Source organism: Serinus canaria, chromosome Z (assembly GCF_022539315.1).
Source record: "Serinus canaria isolate serCan28SL12 chromosome Z, serCan2020, whole genome shotgun sequence".
In the NCBI taxonomy this organism is placed as follows: domain Eukaryota; kingdom Metazoa; phylum Chordata; class Aves; order Passeriformes; family Fringillidae; genus Serinus; species Serinus canaria.
Window position 1 is genome coordinate 24,629,385 of NC_066343.1, and position 17,892 is coordinate 24,647,276.

General features: G+C 35.7%; 1 protein-coding gene across 1 annotated transcript in view; it reads right to left on the reverse strand.

Annotated features, from left to right (window-relative positions):
• Positions 1-1,328: 1,328 nt before the first annotated feature.
• Positions 1,329-17,892, reverse strand: part of UGCG (UDP-glucose ceramide glucosyltransferase) — a 36,176-nt gene continuing 19,612 nt past the window's right edge. The window contains exons 2-9 of the mRNA XM_030237232.2: positions 12,969-13,110; positions 9,287-9,389; positions 8,272-8,373; positions 7,773-7,885; positions 5,693-5,871; positions 5,157-5,243; positions 4,544-4,733; positions 1,329-3,779 (exon numbers count right to left, since the gene is read on the reverse strand). Coding sequence (XP_030093092.1) covers positions 3,609-3,779; positions 4,544-4,733; positions 5,157-5,243; positions 5,693-5,871; positions 7,773-7,885; positions 8,272-8,373; positions 9,287-9,389; positions 12,969-13,110 — 1,087 coding nt within the window. The 3' untranslated portion in view covers positions 1,329-3,608. The remainder of the gene's footprint in view (positions 3,780-4,543; positions 4,734-5,156; positions 5,244-5,692; positions 5,872-7,772; positions 7,886-8,271; positions 8,374-9,286; positions 9,390-12,968; positions 13,111-17,892) is intronic.

Below are 17,892 nucleotides of genomic sequence, written 5' to 3' on the forward strand. Positions count from 1 at the left end.
ATAACTGCATTATAACACCAAGTACTGCCTATGACACAGATTTAATTTAGGAGATAAGAAAAAACCTTATTTAAACATGTGCGTTCACTCCGAATATCCAAGTAGTAAACCATTTAGAATAATCTGATCATTAGTTCAAAACTAACACATTCTCAGACCCAAAAGATGGATTAAATTTGAAATTATTGCCATTCCATACAGTGCCATTCTCTCTTCTAAGTGCTATTTCTGCAAGCATAGACACTGTAAAAGCAGAAATCTTTTTGTATAACTATTAAAACACTATTAAAATTATATCTGCCATATTAAATTTAAGTCTTCCCCAGCGTCAACAGCTATCATCAGTATCAGTGCTGTTGGGGAACAAGCTGGAAGAAGAACAGTTGGAGCTCAAACTCACCCTAAAATTAGATGATCAGAAATTAGGTGTGAGGCTTAAAAGGTTTTAAGATGAATGAAACAGCTTCCAGAAGTGATTTGTGAAAACAGGTGGTTAGAGACAAGCTTTTCCAGCTGTCAAAACAGACTTGAGAGGAAATGTAGGTAGCCAGCATTCATTCAGGAAACAGGAGAGTGGCAAAAGGAATTCAAGGGAGAAAGACTTCAGCTGAAAGTACAGATTAAAATAACAACATTATTTTAGCAGTAGGCAGGAAAGTAGTGAAATGACTGAGGGAAGAGGATTTAAGTATTGCACTGTGTGGCTGCAAACATACTGAGCACAAAATACGCTTGGGGAGCATTTAAGTTTCTATAAATACTTTTCAAGTAATTCCAGCGGTGTTTGTTTACACCATGCATGCAGGATTCCAACAACCCTTTCATAAACACAGTCTCTTACTAAGTTTCACATGATCTTCATAAATGGTGGGGAAGAGACAAAAACCAGCCAAGTTAGATGGCAGGGCAAGTTCAGAGTGCTTTTGAGTTAGTTCACCTGAAAGCAAAGGATCAACATTATTTCTCAATACCAATATGTTTTGTGGCAAAAGTCTCTAAAATCTGAATCCAGGCTAGTTACAATAAATATGGAAGTATGCTTACTTGTACAGTAGATATGAAACTATGCTATTCACTTGTAAAATTTTTGTACACTGAAGCTAGTCTGAAAAATTAAGAATAACTCAAAATCAATTTAGCACATTTGAGTTCATTTTAGTCAAATATAAAATCCAAAAGAGATGGTGTAGTTGTAAAAAAAAAAAATTAAAGGCACATCCCTTTACTGCTGTGAAGATTAATTAGAAATATAATCTAACAAAACTGCCATAAACACTTAAATCTGTCACATTACAGCATCATTGAAGAAAGGAAAAAAGTACTCCAAATAGATTGTATTCAAAATTTATTTTTAAATAAAGGAAAAAACAATACAATTATTTTAAATAAACAAGGTGTATTGTACATAGCTGTAAATCAACATAACTTTTACATAAGCTGTTTTTAACTTTTAAAAGTTCTGTTGCAGCATTGTCTACAACATTTGACACTGTTGGTTTCCATTTCATCATCAACCAAACAATACCCAAATGAAACCATTTGCTTAAGTGAAGCTTTATTTTTCACAGCCAAAGATGGCTCTACTAATACCAAAGCACCTGTTAAACAATTATCCCCACCTAGTTTTTTTAAACGGAAGTCTGTTCAACCTTTTTTTTTTGGTTCTGTTCCATTGCCTGCATAGAAATCAGCATAAAGCTAAGTAGCAAGCTAAGCTTCACTTCAGCAGTGCAATGAATGGCATCAAACTTCATGAAACAAATGAAGATACAAACATTGTCAGTAAAATTCAACTATGTCAAAAACAATATTAAAAAAAGAATGTTTTTGTGGGTCACAACTAGACTAGGTTTCAGTGTAAATCTTTCCTCAGGAAAAGTGCTTCTTCCTGATTCATATGAAAAGAATGAAGCATGCATCACAAGCCTTTGTTCATACAGAAATGCCCATTAAAAAAGTTCAATGTTACCATAAGGCAAAAGAGATATTAAGGTGGATGAAGCATCTTGGCCCATAGCATGTTTTACAACAAATACCTATGCTTTACACTTGTGTAGCATATGATAGGTAGGGGATTGGCTCAGTAAGGTAAAAAGTCCATTTTTTATAAATACATGTCATTATTGCTAATATGCTACACATCATCATCCAACTTTTAAAGCTGCTTTGTTGACATGACCTTGTAATTAGCAGTTCACATTCATGGTGACAATATGTTATTCCATATGAAGAAAACTAAAGCAGCACAAATACAATTATAAAAACAAAAGGCTTATGCAACAGTCTTCTCTAGCTTTGCTATGTTTTTGGGTTTTTTTTTAAATTAAAAAGTGTTCAAAGAAAACAAGTCCAGTTCACCACAAATTAGGAAATATCACAATGAGGTTGAAAACCAAATTACAGGGAACAGAGAGAGGAAAACCATGGCATGCATTATAATCTAGTCCTTTTAATCATACCACTGGAATACAGAAGTCCAATTTAAAGGCTAGACTAACAGGCAAACAGCCAAGAGTAAACTTAGTTTGATATCTAAATTAAGACTACAGTTTTAATCAGTAACAGCAAACTCACCCGGCCCTTTAATATATTCACGATATCTACTGCAATTGAATACTTAATTATGACTAGTATAGGTATGTGTGTTCACTTTACAAAGATATTAAATACCTGCATCATGAAATTACATTTTTAAGACACTGTGTAATAAAATAGCTCATGTGTGAAATGTTTTTGAAATGTATTTCTGCTCCCTACTGTCCCACACACACCCCCAATGCCCTCCCCCACCCCCCACCATGAAAGCATTCACTCACAGGGAAAAACAAACACCCCTTAAAAAAGGATGGAAGTACTGAGGGGATCACCTTGGCTAGTTACAGCACAGTGCTTAACGAGGTTCAAGAGACAGAACCAGATCAGACTTGGCCAAAAGATGCCCATAATACGTGCCTGACCAGTAATCCTTCCAACTCATTCTTATCAAACTCAGTCCACTTTTGGTTACTGCAATGATTAAAATATTTCCTATATACATATAAACACAAGACTACAGGTTTACTTTAGTTTGTTTTTGCAAAGCAGTTTAGTCTTTCTATTCATATTGTTCTGCAGCAACTACAAGAGGTAGGCATAAAACATTTCAGAGCTTCTTTCCCAAGGTCCCATTACTGGCTCAATTTAGTGGGATAAAACAAAAATCAGCTTTACCTCTTTGATTTTACTAGGTACAGCCTTGTGCAATCCAGCAGGAAAATAGCTATGTGAACCCTAGATTGGCTAGCCTAGCATACCAAGGAGTAAGAAGCTGTTCATATCCCAGAGGATATTTTTTAAAAAAAAAGTCTACTGCAGAGCATTTAAATAGAAAGCAGATGTCAGGACCGATTCTCCCTATTTTTATTTGTACATAGAAGGAAGGTACCATTTGGCCAAGACTACATATGTATTTTCACAGATGCAAGTGCCATGCAAAAATAAATTGAAGAACAGATACCAAACATACAAGTAATAAAACTACTGAAGGTAGATCTTGGAAGTATATAAACAACTTATAATACTTTTCTTTCCCCCTTCACTTTTTGACATTCACAGCTACAAATGCGTGGCTATACATCAATAATTTCTTCTGCAGTGCCTCCACAACGTAATCTGTAGCGCCCCGTCCTCCAGCTAATGGTGGGGTCCCACAAAGCAGATAGGAAAATATAAATTGTCATGGATTCTCTGATGAACCAAGCTACTGCATAATCAAGTTTTGAAAAACACAGAGCACCACCCTAGAAATAATAAAAAGCAAGGCATTTAATCATACTGATAATTCAAGAGAAATTTTAAAGTAACTTAAAACCTTTTAAAGAAGTTTTATAAAGCTTACTAGGCAGATTTATGTATCAATAGCACCCTTCATTAAAACCCAAGAATATTTTCTTGTTCAAGATACAATTACCCATATTAAGTATTTTCTACAGCATTAGAAGAGCAAATGCTGTTCACATCTGTGGCACCTTTCTATGTTAAAAGTTTTATGAGGCCTTGGAAGTAGGTAACAGATTCTCCTTGCAAGGTTCTCCTTGCCCATTATTAACAAAATGAAGTGAAAAATGTATGTATGAGTACACATACACCTCAACAAATATAAGACAAAGTGACAACTAAAATAAAATAAAATAATACCCCCCTACCCAAAAATGAAATCCCACAAAGCTTCTGCTCTTGTACTACCTAATGAGCTTAAAATTTCTGCATATGCCCATGTAGAGCAGATTTGGAACATGAAAATTAATTAACGTCACAGACAAACTTTCAGAGCCTAGTCAAAGGCAAGTACAGAATTTTGTAGAACACAAAATGGCAACCAAAACTACTTCTTCCTTTTCATGATACTGTAACTGAAGCTAGAAGACTGACGAGTAACAGGATTGGATCTGTTATTTCCTGCATGTCAATAGAATTATTTATGGTTGTAATTAAGCTTAACTTTTTGCTGAAATCAATGGCAATGAGTAATTTTAGTAACCTCCTGGAAAATAAAATTACATACCTGAACTCCTTTCAGTTGAATGTAGTCAAATATAAACCATGCCAAGCAGTGACACATGAAAAATACCATTATATCCCATCTAAACACATGATGAGCCGCCCATCCAATAACTAGACTGGCAACAAAGCACTCTGAGATTGGCTCACAAATTATTGTGGCAGGCAACATATTAATTCGTAGTTTGGCCCACCTAGAAAAGAAAAACAAATCAGTTTTGACTTTGCATTATTCATTACCTCTTCCTCCCGTGCCTCAGCAAATGAGCCATCATGGTATTTTCTAAAACGCTAATCAAATTTAATTAGCCCCTCCAAATAAAATACTGCAAAAATCCTCCCATTCAAAGATGCTATGGATAGCATTTTAAAGATACTAAGGGCAGGGGTGTATTAATTTTTTTTAACACTTGTAGCAGTCATTCTTCTGTGGAAAGTCAGCACCTCTCTCCCAGCACTAACAAAGAAGCATGCATCAAGCTGTGCACCGAACTTTAGCACACTGGGCATTAGATCAAATTAGCTTGAAAAATGTATTCCCTCTCATTATCAGGTTGTCCCCATCAGAAGAAGGGGGCAAGGATGGGTGGGAGAGGAAGTAAAGATCAAAATCTTACCTGATCATTCTGGACTGAAACTGAGAAATAGAGTATGAACCAGAGTTTTGCATTGCAACTTGCGTGGCCATTGCAAATTTCCAGCCCCTAAAAAAGGAATTTGTTACAATAAAAATGTGTAAATAAGAAATGCAAAAACCAACTAGATAACAAGCACAAGAATTTTATTAGGCTTGAGAAGTTTCTTTGGCATATGTGCCCTATTATTACAATGGGTGCAGGCAAAACCCCCCCCCCTCATATTTCAACAAGACTCTTCTTTGGAAAAAAAACAAAGAACTTAAACCAAGAACTTAAACAAAGTTCTGAAACTTTTCTCTAGAAGAATTGACAATTATTTGCCTTATTATTTCTAAAAGCCTTATACTGATAGGACAAAGCACATGTCATTAACATGCTTGCTATATATAAGTGAAGCTGACATGAACACCTATAGTTACAGTATGTGCCATGTGTTTAAAAAAACCCAAAAAGCAAACAAAAAGAAAGATTTAAACTACACTTAAAGCAATAAGCTTATTTCAGAGTCATCTTACCGGTCAGCTATAGCTTTGGCCATAAAGTAATCTTCAGCAATATACTGTGCAAAAGCTATCAGTCCTCCAGCTTGGTCCAAGACATCCTTCCTCATCAAGCATGACATTCCTGTCACACACTTAAAGCCAGTTAAGTGGGCTGAAATATATGATCTTGGATGTGAAGTTCCAAAATAGACCTGTCAAAAGAACAAAGGGCATTTAAAACTCTGTATGTAAGTACTACACTGAGAACTTTTTCCTCTGGAAACATATGGAGGGCAAAAAACACTAGGTGTGGGCAATTATGATGATGTATTTGGAAAGATCTTTAGTACTATTTTAAAAACCTAGTGTATCACCAGATCTGAGAAATCTACTGGTGATATTGGCTGTACTTTTGCAAATCTATAAGCAGGTTTTAAATCCACATATTGAACTACTGCACATCATTTTGTATTTCATTTCTAATTTACTAAGGTTTTTCTCAGGGAATGTATGTATTAAAAACCCATTAAGTAACCAACTAATCACTAAGATTAATGTATTATGTGGTGATAACTGACAGACATGCTCTTGGCCTTCCTCCTGTGAAAATTAACTGCATTCCTGCACATATGTTCTTAGAAAAGTACTATACGACTCTACGGAAGCAAGGGAAATCTGTTTACTTAGCACGCTTGCAAACAAAAACAATGAAGAAAAAACTCAGATTGTGAGAAAATCTTTTTACAAATTTCAGTATATGAAGACTAGGAATGACCTATAAAACAGAGGGAATGAGTGCTACTGCCTCTCATTATTACTTAGTGTAGACTGCCTTCACACTGGTACAGTATCTCATTCAAGAAAAGGCATGCCTATCTTGCAGTGTACTGGATCGGCAGGCAAAAAGCTCTTCCAGGAATATAGGAGCAGGAGTTGTAATTCCTGCTTTTGCAAGTAGTAGCACTAGGAAATTTGTGCTATAGACCTCTGCTTTTCTCTTGTAAGAAAAAATTCAGACTTTGTATCATTAAAAAAAAAAGGAAAAAAAGGAAGAAAAAAAATCAGCACAAAAGCATCCCTCATTTAGATCAATAATGGAGTACTGAATTTCACTATACTTTCATCTCTCACATTTCTGTCTTTCATCCATACAGTTAGTTTTGGGGCCAAAATACCTTATACATGCCAGCTCCAAATAAAATATTATTAGATTACATGCCTCGAGACACAAGGAACAAAAAAGTAAACTCAACCTCTTCATTCTACCAAAGAGAACTTACTGAGAAAGAGGAGAGGGAAGAATAGAACAAATGAAAAGAATGAGTAATATGAAGATGGTGGATAGGAATCAACCTTTCTCTTTCACAATGCAATTATTATGAGACATGAAATACCACTACAGAACAAGAGTCAGAATAAACCAGATACAGATCCTGTAACAAACAGATCTATGCAGCTTCCTGGTATAGAAAATTACAGGTTTTAAAAACATATATGGACTCAAAAAATAATGGAAAAGTTCATTTAAGAAATCTGTTCTCACTAGAATACTATTATATTAAGGTTTAGTAAATATACGAGTCTAGCTCCTGCTCAGGTAGTCTCTCAGCTGAAAATTACAGAACACTGAGGCAGTATTACAGGAAAATAGGATATAAGCCTTGCTTTTATTCTACTTTCCATAAAGGCTCTGCTTGTAAATCCTGCTGTGTGAGCTAAATTTAGCTTAGACTTGTCATGGCCATTTTTGTGTGCTTTTTCAGACATAAAAATAGAATTAATTAGTCCTTTCTGACTAAGCACTAGAAAGGATTCATCAGTTCAATTCTTCAGTTTTTTAATAATTTTAAATATAAACTCCAAAATATGTATCTTGTAATCTTTACTGCTCATATTGTAAACTTAAACATTGAATCAACAGACAGAGCACCACAAAGGAATTTTGGAGCACTTAGAAGCTGTCCTAGTTACCCTGAGTTGGAAGTGTGACTGCAGCTAAAAATAACCATTTCCTCACTCACAAAGTACAAGAGGCACAACACAGCTTTCACTCATCAAGGTTTCGTAAGCAAAAAGAATAAAATAAGATTCCCCCCACCAACACTGCACTCACCTGTTCAAGGGTAGCAGCAAACCCCTGTCTGTCTGCAACATAGGGAAGCCCATGGACCAAGCCCACTTTTTCAGTCATTTGATTGGCCATATCTGTCAGTGTGTCTGGTGTGACTAAGTAACAAATGAAAAAATGACACTTGATGGAACAACTCTGTCATTAGCAGACTACTGCAGCGAGACACTAATTCTCATTTTATTACCAGTATCAAGAATACATATGCTTTGAGGCATCCTATCTTATAGAAATGGTTTCTTAAAAATAATATTAGTGATTAACAATTATTATGATCGACAACAAATAAAATGGAAAGAGTCCAAATAATATTTTTAAAGGCATTTTCTCCTCTAATTAGAGGCTAATCTTTTATTTGACAAAAACATTTCTTTGCAGACTTTTAAATTTAATTCCTGCTTATAGTCTCAGTTAAAATGGTCTCCCAAATCTGCTCACTTATGGCGAATAAGCACAGTTTAACAGTTAGCACATACACACCTACCTCTGATTCCACTATCACAAATCCATATGAGATCATATTTGGCAACTTCATAGCCAGGCATTAAGTTATTAATCTTGGGGTTGATGCCAACCTTCTTACCACCTAAAAAATACAAACATCATACAAAATTAATGTATGGGGAGTTTTTGGAATTCAGATTCAATATCCAAAATATTTAAATATATGAACTGAAGAAGAGTAAATTTTTACCCACCAATTCTTAAAGTCCACTTTTATACTATATTTTAAGTATACCTTCACTTCTATATTTAATAATTGGAAAAATTAAAGGAAAAAATATTCAAATGTTTCCTTAAAATGGCAAGGTAGCAAGATTAATGTAATTAAAGGAACATTAGTACTATAAAGCCTGTTACTACATTCTTGTAAGATAAACATCATTCATCTCTTATTCTATGAGACTATGATTATGAAGATTGTATTGTACAGTAATTTCAGCAGACAAATTAAAAAGGAGCAGAATAAAGTGAGACACACTCCTTTACATCCAGCTGACAAACATGGTAAAGTTTTTTTTTTTATATCAGAGAAAAAAAAACAATTACATTTTACTACCCTGTTCTAATACCCCTTTCCTCTGCTAATTCAAATACAAAGTGAAGAAAGAGCCATACAGCCTAAGCAGATTAAAAAGGATTGTTGCAGGACCTCAAGCTCAAATACAGCCACAACTCTGAGTCACTTCCTGAACATTCAGTTCAGTGCAAAGACAGGATTTAAACTGTTGTTTTGGAATTAGGAGGAAAATTGCAGGGAGTTATCTAAACCATTCCGTCTAAAGTTTTCTTCGACTTTTGTCACAGACTGACTACAAACTTACTTTTTACTGCAAACTGGTGATTAAACTACAGAAACAACATGGGCTGAACAAGACAACTATTTATTTAAGTCTATATACATATGGAGTCTTCAACTCCATGTAGAATATTCCATATGGAGCTGAAGACCTATCATTTTACAAGTCAGAGTCCCACCTTCAAGTTGCACTGCTTACCTATAAACAGTCTAGCATCAACATTTGGGTATTTGCCAAGGAGCTTTTTGCACACATCAATAGCTGGATCATCATGATCTTGTACACAGAGTAGTACTTCATACTAGTAAAAACAAAAATGTATACACTCACATATATATTTACATATATACAGCTAACATCCATACCCTCTATGAAATAAAGCTTAAGAGTGTAGTACACTGAAAAAATAAAGAGTGCTGTTACAGAATCAAAAACAATGGGGTTGTTTTACAGCTAAATGAGTCTAGTTTTTTAATGCACAGCCAAGTACTTGTGAAAAAACAACCAAGGCTGTGTCTCAATGAACTCTTTTACTGATGAACATTACTTCTGCTTTTATTGAAGGGTTTCTATTAGTCATGAAATAAGATGTTCTGGTGTACAAGGTAAAATTCTTGTTTCCACTTCCATTTTTGCTCACATACGATTCTTAAAACCAATATTATATTCAATGAAATGACAGCACCTGAAATATTAAAAAATGGGGTTATGACACACTATGACTGCATACTGCTGAACTACATCTTCCACTCCTTTACTTTATAGACACATATATGCACAACAGAGTTGGAAGACAACCCACAGAGACCAGTATATGTACATATGTATACTTATTGTACTACAAAGCTCAGGAATATGTATATGAAACATATCTGTATTTTCTTATTAATAGAGTAATGGCTGAAAAAAAAAGTGGTAAGGGAAAACTGGCTGCTACATGCTTATACAAGCTAGTGATAGTGGGCAAAGAAATAAATCACTCAACATTGAGGCAGCTTTGATAAAGGAACTTTTGCTTTTGCAATGAAGCAAGTGTGAATACTTCACACTTGATATAACTTTCTTTTTACCCTGTTAAAATTAGAGCTATTAAAGCTCCAATACAAAGACTGAAATACAAAAAAATCTGATCGAGATACCCAGAAGCCATTTTTACAGTCCAAGACTGAAAATTCAATCACAAGAAGAACCAATTTTCTTGGACATTTGCAGTAGTTCCTGTAAAAAAAGAATCCCAACTAGCAATCAAAACAGTTCTTATTCTCTCTTATACTATTTTGTCATTTCACTAAACTTTCTTTTCACTAAACTACTTTAGCAAAAACTATCTGAATTTTGAAAGCTTCTATTAGCTCTATGATGAAAATTTTTTATGTTCTTGTTCAGTAAGTGGTATTAGATACAACAGAAGATATTAAGTTAAATATTTAAGTTAAGTATATATAAATATATATATAAATAATATGTAAATATTATATAAATAATAGATATAATTATATATAATATAATATAAATAATATATAAATATATAAGTTAAGTATATATATTTACCTTAATATGTAAGTTAAATATATGTACTTTAAATTAAATATATATACTTTAAATTTTAATTTAATAAAAAATCAGGCTTAACAAAAGCCTGATCTACTCTAACTCCATTCAGAATATTGAGGAAATTTAAAATCAAGTAAATGGGAGTTAAAATTTGTTCTAGCACTACAAACTATCAAGCAAATATCTTTACCTCTCAGAATGCAAACTTAAAGTCAATTTGCCTAAGGAACATGCAGTGTTTGACTTCTACCATCTTACAGCATGGAAAATGGATTTTAAGAGCAGACAGGTCCTCTCATAACAACAGAATCTTGATAGCATGAACACCATAGAAATAAATAACTGAGGAAATTATCTTTTTACTGCACATTTCATTAAATTTGTAAAATAAAACTGGTTTTCCAAGTCATTATACAATCAATCTTCAATCCACAGCAGCAATGACACTTCTATATCCATATTCTCCAAGAAATTCAACCAGAAGTAAACCAGATATTTCAGACTCCAATACTTGAGAAGAGAAAAATTCAAAACATATGGCCTTTGTATGCAGTAGGAAAGTAAAAAAAAAAACCCACACTTATTGACACAAACATTACCATCAGATTAATTTGAATTTAACATGAATAGAGAAACTTTTGCAAAATTACAATATGCACAGTAGGTGAGAACTCTTCCCTGATAAAAACAGTAAGTTTAAGTCCTGCAGTTTTGAGACAGTATAACTGGATTCCATTCAAGAGAAGAGTATTTCACACATGGAGTATCACAGAAGGGAAACATTATCACTGCAGGTTGAATTCAGCTTCACTGGAAAAAGTTTTAGATTAATCTTTCATAATGTTTTTTCACTGCACAGATGAACTTTGAATACCAGGCAATCTCTTGAAGTAGTTCTGGACAGTAACTATAGAAAGTTTTTCAGACAGTTTGGGGACCTTACTCATACTGTCTAATCTGTGCTGCAGTAAACTGAAGCATTCACACATGCATTTTCACTCTCTTTGGAAAAAATATGATTATCTACTATTATCTGAAAGTTTTTGTGGACTAGCAACATTTTAAAACTATTATCCATGAGTTTTCAGAACTAAGGACCAAGACTACCTCTTGTAAAGCAAGACCCAACATAACTGGTTTTTTCAATTATTAAACAAGTTTCATTTGTAGCCAAATGTTTGAGCTGCATAATGTTTGGATGCTCATTATAGGTCATATAACAGCTTATGGTATTGCTGAACCTTCTTTGCACTGTTTGCAATATTGGCACAGGCAGCTTGCCTCAAGTATGCTTGGCCACACTTTATTGCACTTTCTTGAGCTGAAAGAATTCATATGTTCATGTCTGAAGTTTTTCAAAAGGCTCGAAGCTTCATTACAGAAAAAATTTCCAATTTCTGATTAGTTCCAAGTGCTAGGGATTTTTATTTTTATATTTTAACCTGCCTACTTAGGTGTCAGTTTAAGGCTCTCAGAATACACAAACACTGTACAGCTCACACAAACCTTTGACCTTTTACAGTTGGAGAAGCAGTGTCAGATGCAGTTTTGAGAAGAATTAAGAAAAGAGAAGTTTTTATATTAAAGCTAAATTTCAAATTTCAGAATTCAGCAGACACAAATTCAGTAAAAAAATGTACCTCTTCCCATCCACAGGAGCATACTTCAAATATTGAATGATACAGCAAACATTTACAGACTCCTTTTAAGCTCTTTAGAGCAAGGAGAGCATCTAACACACTTATCAATTACATTACTTATTGCTTGTATTACACATTCAAACAGTGCTCAACAGCAAATGTGAGCTTTTATGAAGTATTTGCTTCCCAGCACTAACACAGGGCTTAGAGATTACCCTACCTATCAACAACTGGTGAGATAGTGTATCGCACTACTGAGCAACTCTTCATTAGATGAGCCATCAGTAAGAACCACCAAAAAGTTTCAGGCTATCAGTTAAAGTGTTCTCTATTGGAGGATCTCTTAGAGACAAGCAGTCAATCAGGAGAATTTCTTGCCTCTCAAGTAAGCTCTTGCAGCAGTATGAAACACTTAAATCTATAAACACCACAATACAGGAATATTGATTAAGTAAACCTTAGTGTATGTAGTGTATGTTTCACCCTTAAGCCTTCAACATGCTTCTCAACACACAGCTTTTTAAAAAGGAGTAAGTATTGTTTGCAACATGTAAAATATGTGATAATACATTTTCTACAGCTGGAAGAACAATACAAGACAACCAAGCAGCATAGCTCCCATCCAAGCTTGTCATATGACTTTTTGAGACATAGGGGGAAAAAACTACACTAAATAATATACGTACTTTAGGATAATCCAGCTCAAAGAAGGTTTCTAGGTTGTTGATCAGGTTAGGATCCACGCCTTTTAACGGCTTTAGAAGGGAAACACCAGGAAGCTTGCTATATGGCTGTTTGTCCGTGGCTTTCTTATTGAGGTGGAGACGTCTGTAATGAGAAACAGCATACAACACCACTTAAGAAAAAATGCCAGAGAAAGCCATTCAAAATACAATCAGAACTATGAAAGCTTTGGAGTTAAAATCGCTGCTAAAAGAATTAAATCTAGTTGTTGAAACAACAGCTGTTTTTCTATCCAATAGCTGATGTCAAAGTTGATGTCAAAGTTAATGTCAACAGCTGGCAACGCCTAAAAAACCTTAGCATGACATGCCGTTTACATTCAGCTTTATTTAACTTAATAGGTATTTCAGATTAATGCATTTTACACAATGCATTTTTGAGCAATAAGAATATGACCTTTCTTCAAACTGCAGCAGAGATGAGAATTTTCTGCCTTTCTTCACAGTGTTAAAACTTGCAGTATGTGAAAAACAAAGTTCACACTTGAGAATTTTTTAAGAGTTTAATACAGGATTTAAAAAAAAAAAAGTACAAATATCCAGAGCTGAGGTGTTTTTGGCAATGGGCCAGAAAACACAATCATATTCATGAGTTTCGTTCATTATTCCAACATTCTTGTGATTTTAGATGTTTCAGGAATTTTCCTGCTCAGTTTTTAACCTCTGACTTGTCTGCATGCCATCCTGTTGATTAGTTCAATATAGTTTATTTCTTCTTGTGGCTTTACCCCCTGATAACAAGGGTCATAAATTCTTCTTTTCTTGGTGTACTCCGTTTTCACCTGAGTTACCTTGTCTTTCAGATAAGACAGTCCCTGAATGTGGGAAATTACTTTAATTATTTTACACCATTTGCTGAGTTAGTTACATGAAAAAGCACTTCAACATCCTACAGTCCCTATTAGGCTATAGTCTAAGAAATTTTATCTACCTATGTGTGTGTGTGTACATATATATATATTCACTACTATTTAAAGGAGCTACATGGTGCCTACATAAACTGAGAGATTATACTATGCCAAAAGCAGTTAAAAATAAGTAGATATGTACCATATCAAAATACTTCTGATTAATAACAATATGCAAAAGCTAATACATAAATGCAAAAGCCAATATAATATTGACATTTATAATATAGTATTATAACAAAATAATATTAAAAAACAATTTACTGTAAACAAGGCAAAAAGGGCTCAGGTGCTTTTTCCTGCATCAAGTTATACAAAATTCAGAGCAAACTGAAAGCACAGGTGAAACAGCTGATCCTACTGATCAGTTTGTTAACAACTTCAAGAAAAGATTAAGGATCAATTAACTGTAATTTAAAAGTCTGACACCAGGCTGGGTCAGAACCATAGATAAACTTTTACACAAAATTTCAAACAGTCTCTGGTAATTCCGCATGAATCAGAATTGTTTAGGTTTTGAAAAAGACATTTAAGATCATCAAGTCACACTGTTAACCCAGCACTACCAAGTCCGTGACTAAACCATGTCCCTAACTGCTACAATGAATACATAAAATGAGCTGGCAATAACATCACAACTCGTTAAAATGAATGTTTAATCCTACACTCCCGTGTAAATGAACACAACATCGAATTCTGAAAGACTGATGAGTATTGGAGACTGAATGTTATAACTTATGGCTTAAACATCTTGATGAAGGACATTCACTGAAATAGTCAAACTGTGCTACAAAAAGACCACCACACCCTGAACAGACCTTCTGACTGAGGCAGTGAACTGCTCGCTGATGGAGATAAGACACAGTAAACTTGGGTCTTGAAAAGAAGAATATATTCACACAGCAATGTATTCACACAGCAATGTATTCACACAGCAATGTATTCACACAGCAATTCAAGCTTAGCACTTCCAGGAGGAGATGGCATCCCCAAGCCCACAGAGATGCTGGCACCACAGGCTGGGGGAGGAGAGCTGTTGGGTGCCTGCTGGGAAGCCTCTGGTGAGAGGCAGTGTCCGCCCACCCTCCGCTGGGCAGAGGGATCACCGGAGGGGCCCCTTCACCCCGGGAACAGCTCGTTCACAGCCGGGGGGCATCATGGCCCACCAAAGGCCCCCAAAAGGTCCCCAGACCTGCACCATAGCACTGCAGGCGATGCACCAGACCCTCAGTGCTGCAAGGGACAGCGTCAAACTGGCCCCTGGGCGTTCCCACCTGCCCAAGGTGTGGATGAACCCACGGAATTCGGAACTCTTCGGCGTGTGGTGGCGGCAACAAGGGACCCTCAGCACCAAGAGGATCAGACCTCAGAGGGGAGCAACGAGATGTCTTTGGGACCTCAGATGGGCGACATGCTCCCACCTGACCTCTCCCCCTGTCCCCCCAGCCCCCATGCACACCTTTTCTTTCTTTCTCTCTCTTTGCTTCTTCTACTATTACATAAAATGCATCATTTTTTGGTACCAGCACCTAGCCTGGTTTGGTTTTAATCACAGTTTTTGGGTATATTTCAAAACTTTCTGGGTCCAATCTCTTTTATTCACAGAAGCTTCGTTTCTTTTGGTTTTCTGTGGTAAACCACATCATAACAATGGGCCAGTATACAATCAAATCTGCATCAAGAAAATACATATACACAAGCAACTGAAGGACAAATATCTATAGAAACAATATTTGTAAACTAAGATATGTACCACATACTGCAATTCTCTAAGATAAAGAGTAATCATGTTGAAAGACTATTTTCTTGCAATTTGTATCCAATGATATCAACTCTCATCTTCACTAAGTAAAATTACTGAACTATGAAGAAGCTCCAGTAAGAGAAGAGACTCCAGTAGATCTCTAGATATTTTTCCCCTGAAGTGGGACAGTGTCATTTGATACCTAAGCAGCCCTAGAGTCCAGGCCTGGGCTCTTCAGAGGTAAATTGAAATAGTCTTGCTGACAATTTAACTGCCAAGGGATGGTCAGACCAAAGGAAAAAAAAAAAGGCAGTAATTCAGATAGCTACCCCAGGCAGAAATTTTCCTTGCAATGTTCAAAAACATAACAGGAAATAAGGCCTTTAGTGCCAATAAAAAGGGAGAGTGTCAACTTTGACCAGGAGAGTCAAAAAGTAAATAATGCAAGGGAGGAAAAAAAGGTGTAGCAATGCATAGAGCTTTGTACAGCAACAAAAGCTAAGACAAACAGGAAGCACCATAAGGAAGTGTCAGTGTACTAAGTTGTAAAGACAGCTCTGAGGCAGGACTGCAGTGAATAAGCATGAAGCAAAAAACCTGCAGACTGTTGCAAAGCAACATATTACAAACCATGCTGACAGTATTATGAGGGTGATTGAATTACAGTAAGAGAAAGAAAGAGATGCACACAAATAAGACATGCAGCATTATCACAATCCATTCAGCTCTGAAGCATACAGTTTTGACAGCAACTGGCAAGACTGTCCCTAACATTCTATCTTAAGACTTCAGTTCATGTGCTATTCATAACACTGCACAAAAGGGGCAGCCTGCCCTTTTGAAAGGACTGAGATATTGTGACACCACAGTAACTATGGTGCTCTGCTAGAGTCCATGTACCAAACTGCAAATTAACAGTAAACCAGATCATTTTACACTGAGGACTATTTGTGAAAGTGGCATATTCTGAGAAATAATTAAATTGAAAACCTACCAGAGAAACAGGCCAACCATTAAAAAAGTTACAGTGCTGAAATTCAGGCTAACACGTAACATGAAAGTAAAAACTATAGACTAAATTTTAGGATCATTAACACTGTTGATGCAAGTACATTTTAAGTGAATCTGCTACAGTCTATGTACCAAAGTCTCCAAAGAGAGGCAAGATGAAGATGGTGGTTTTGAGCACTAACTTGTGCTTATGCTGGTTCAGTCCTCTCAGACACACGTTGTGATCACAAAGGTCTTAATTTCTACATTACTCCGCATGTGTAACACATACAGTTCAAAATTACAATCCTTTCTCAAAGGTTCATACCGTGTGCAGGGTAATATATGTTATTTTGCATTGATGTTAGTTCCAAGCAGTCAAAACCACCAATGACCTCTGAACTCTAAAACAGCTGCTGGCAGAGCAGTGTTCGTAAGCACTTTCAGATAACATGTATGAACATAGCCAGGTTATATTTAAGTCCACATTTATTAAATTAATCAGCCTGCAGTCCATAGGTAGAGAAAGACTTTTTTTTTTATACAGCCTGCTACTGGCATACATAGATGAAGAAAGAAAAAAGAAAAACAGCCATATGGTAATCATGTCAAGAGTTGCAGATTCACTATCCAGCATCATGGAAAAAGCACCTGTAAAATCTTCTCTAACTTGGTTGCTTATCACAATAATAATTAACCCACAGAAGCCTGTACCCCAGATTTCCTCTTGGCAGTGGGGAAAAAAAGTCTCCAAAGACAAAATCCCCACAAGATATCACTGTTCAGAATGAATTCTTGCTAATCTGTACCAAATTATGCAACAAAAAAAAAAAAAAAAAAAAAAAAAAAAAAAAAAATCCAAGACAACACTTACTCTCACCTAGTTAAGGGCAGAAGAGTATTACAACAGAATGACTTGGGCTGTCAAGGAACCTTAGAGGCCATCTAGTTCCAATGCTCTGTCATGGGCAGGGACACCTTCCATTAGATTAGGTGGCCAACAGCCCTGCTCAGCTTGGCCTTGAACATTTCCAGGGATAGGGCATCCACAGCTTCTCAGGGCAACCTGTTCCAATGCCTCACCTCCCTCACAGTAAAGAATTTCTTCCCAATATCTAATCTAACCTACTCCACCAGTTTGAAGCCACTCCCCCTTCTCTTATCACTATGCAACCTTGTAAAAAGTCCCTTGCCATCTCTTCTAGCACAACCAAAAACCTTGCTA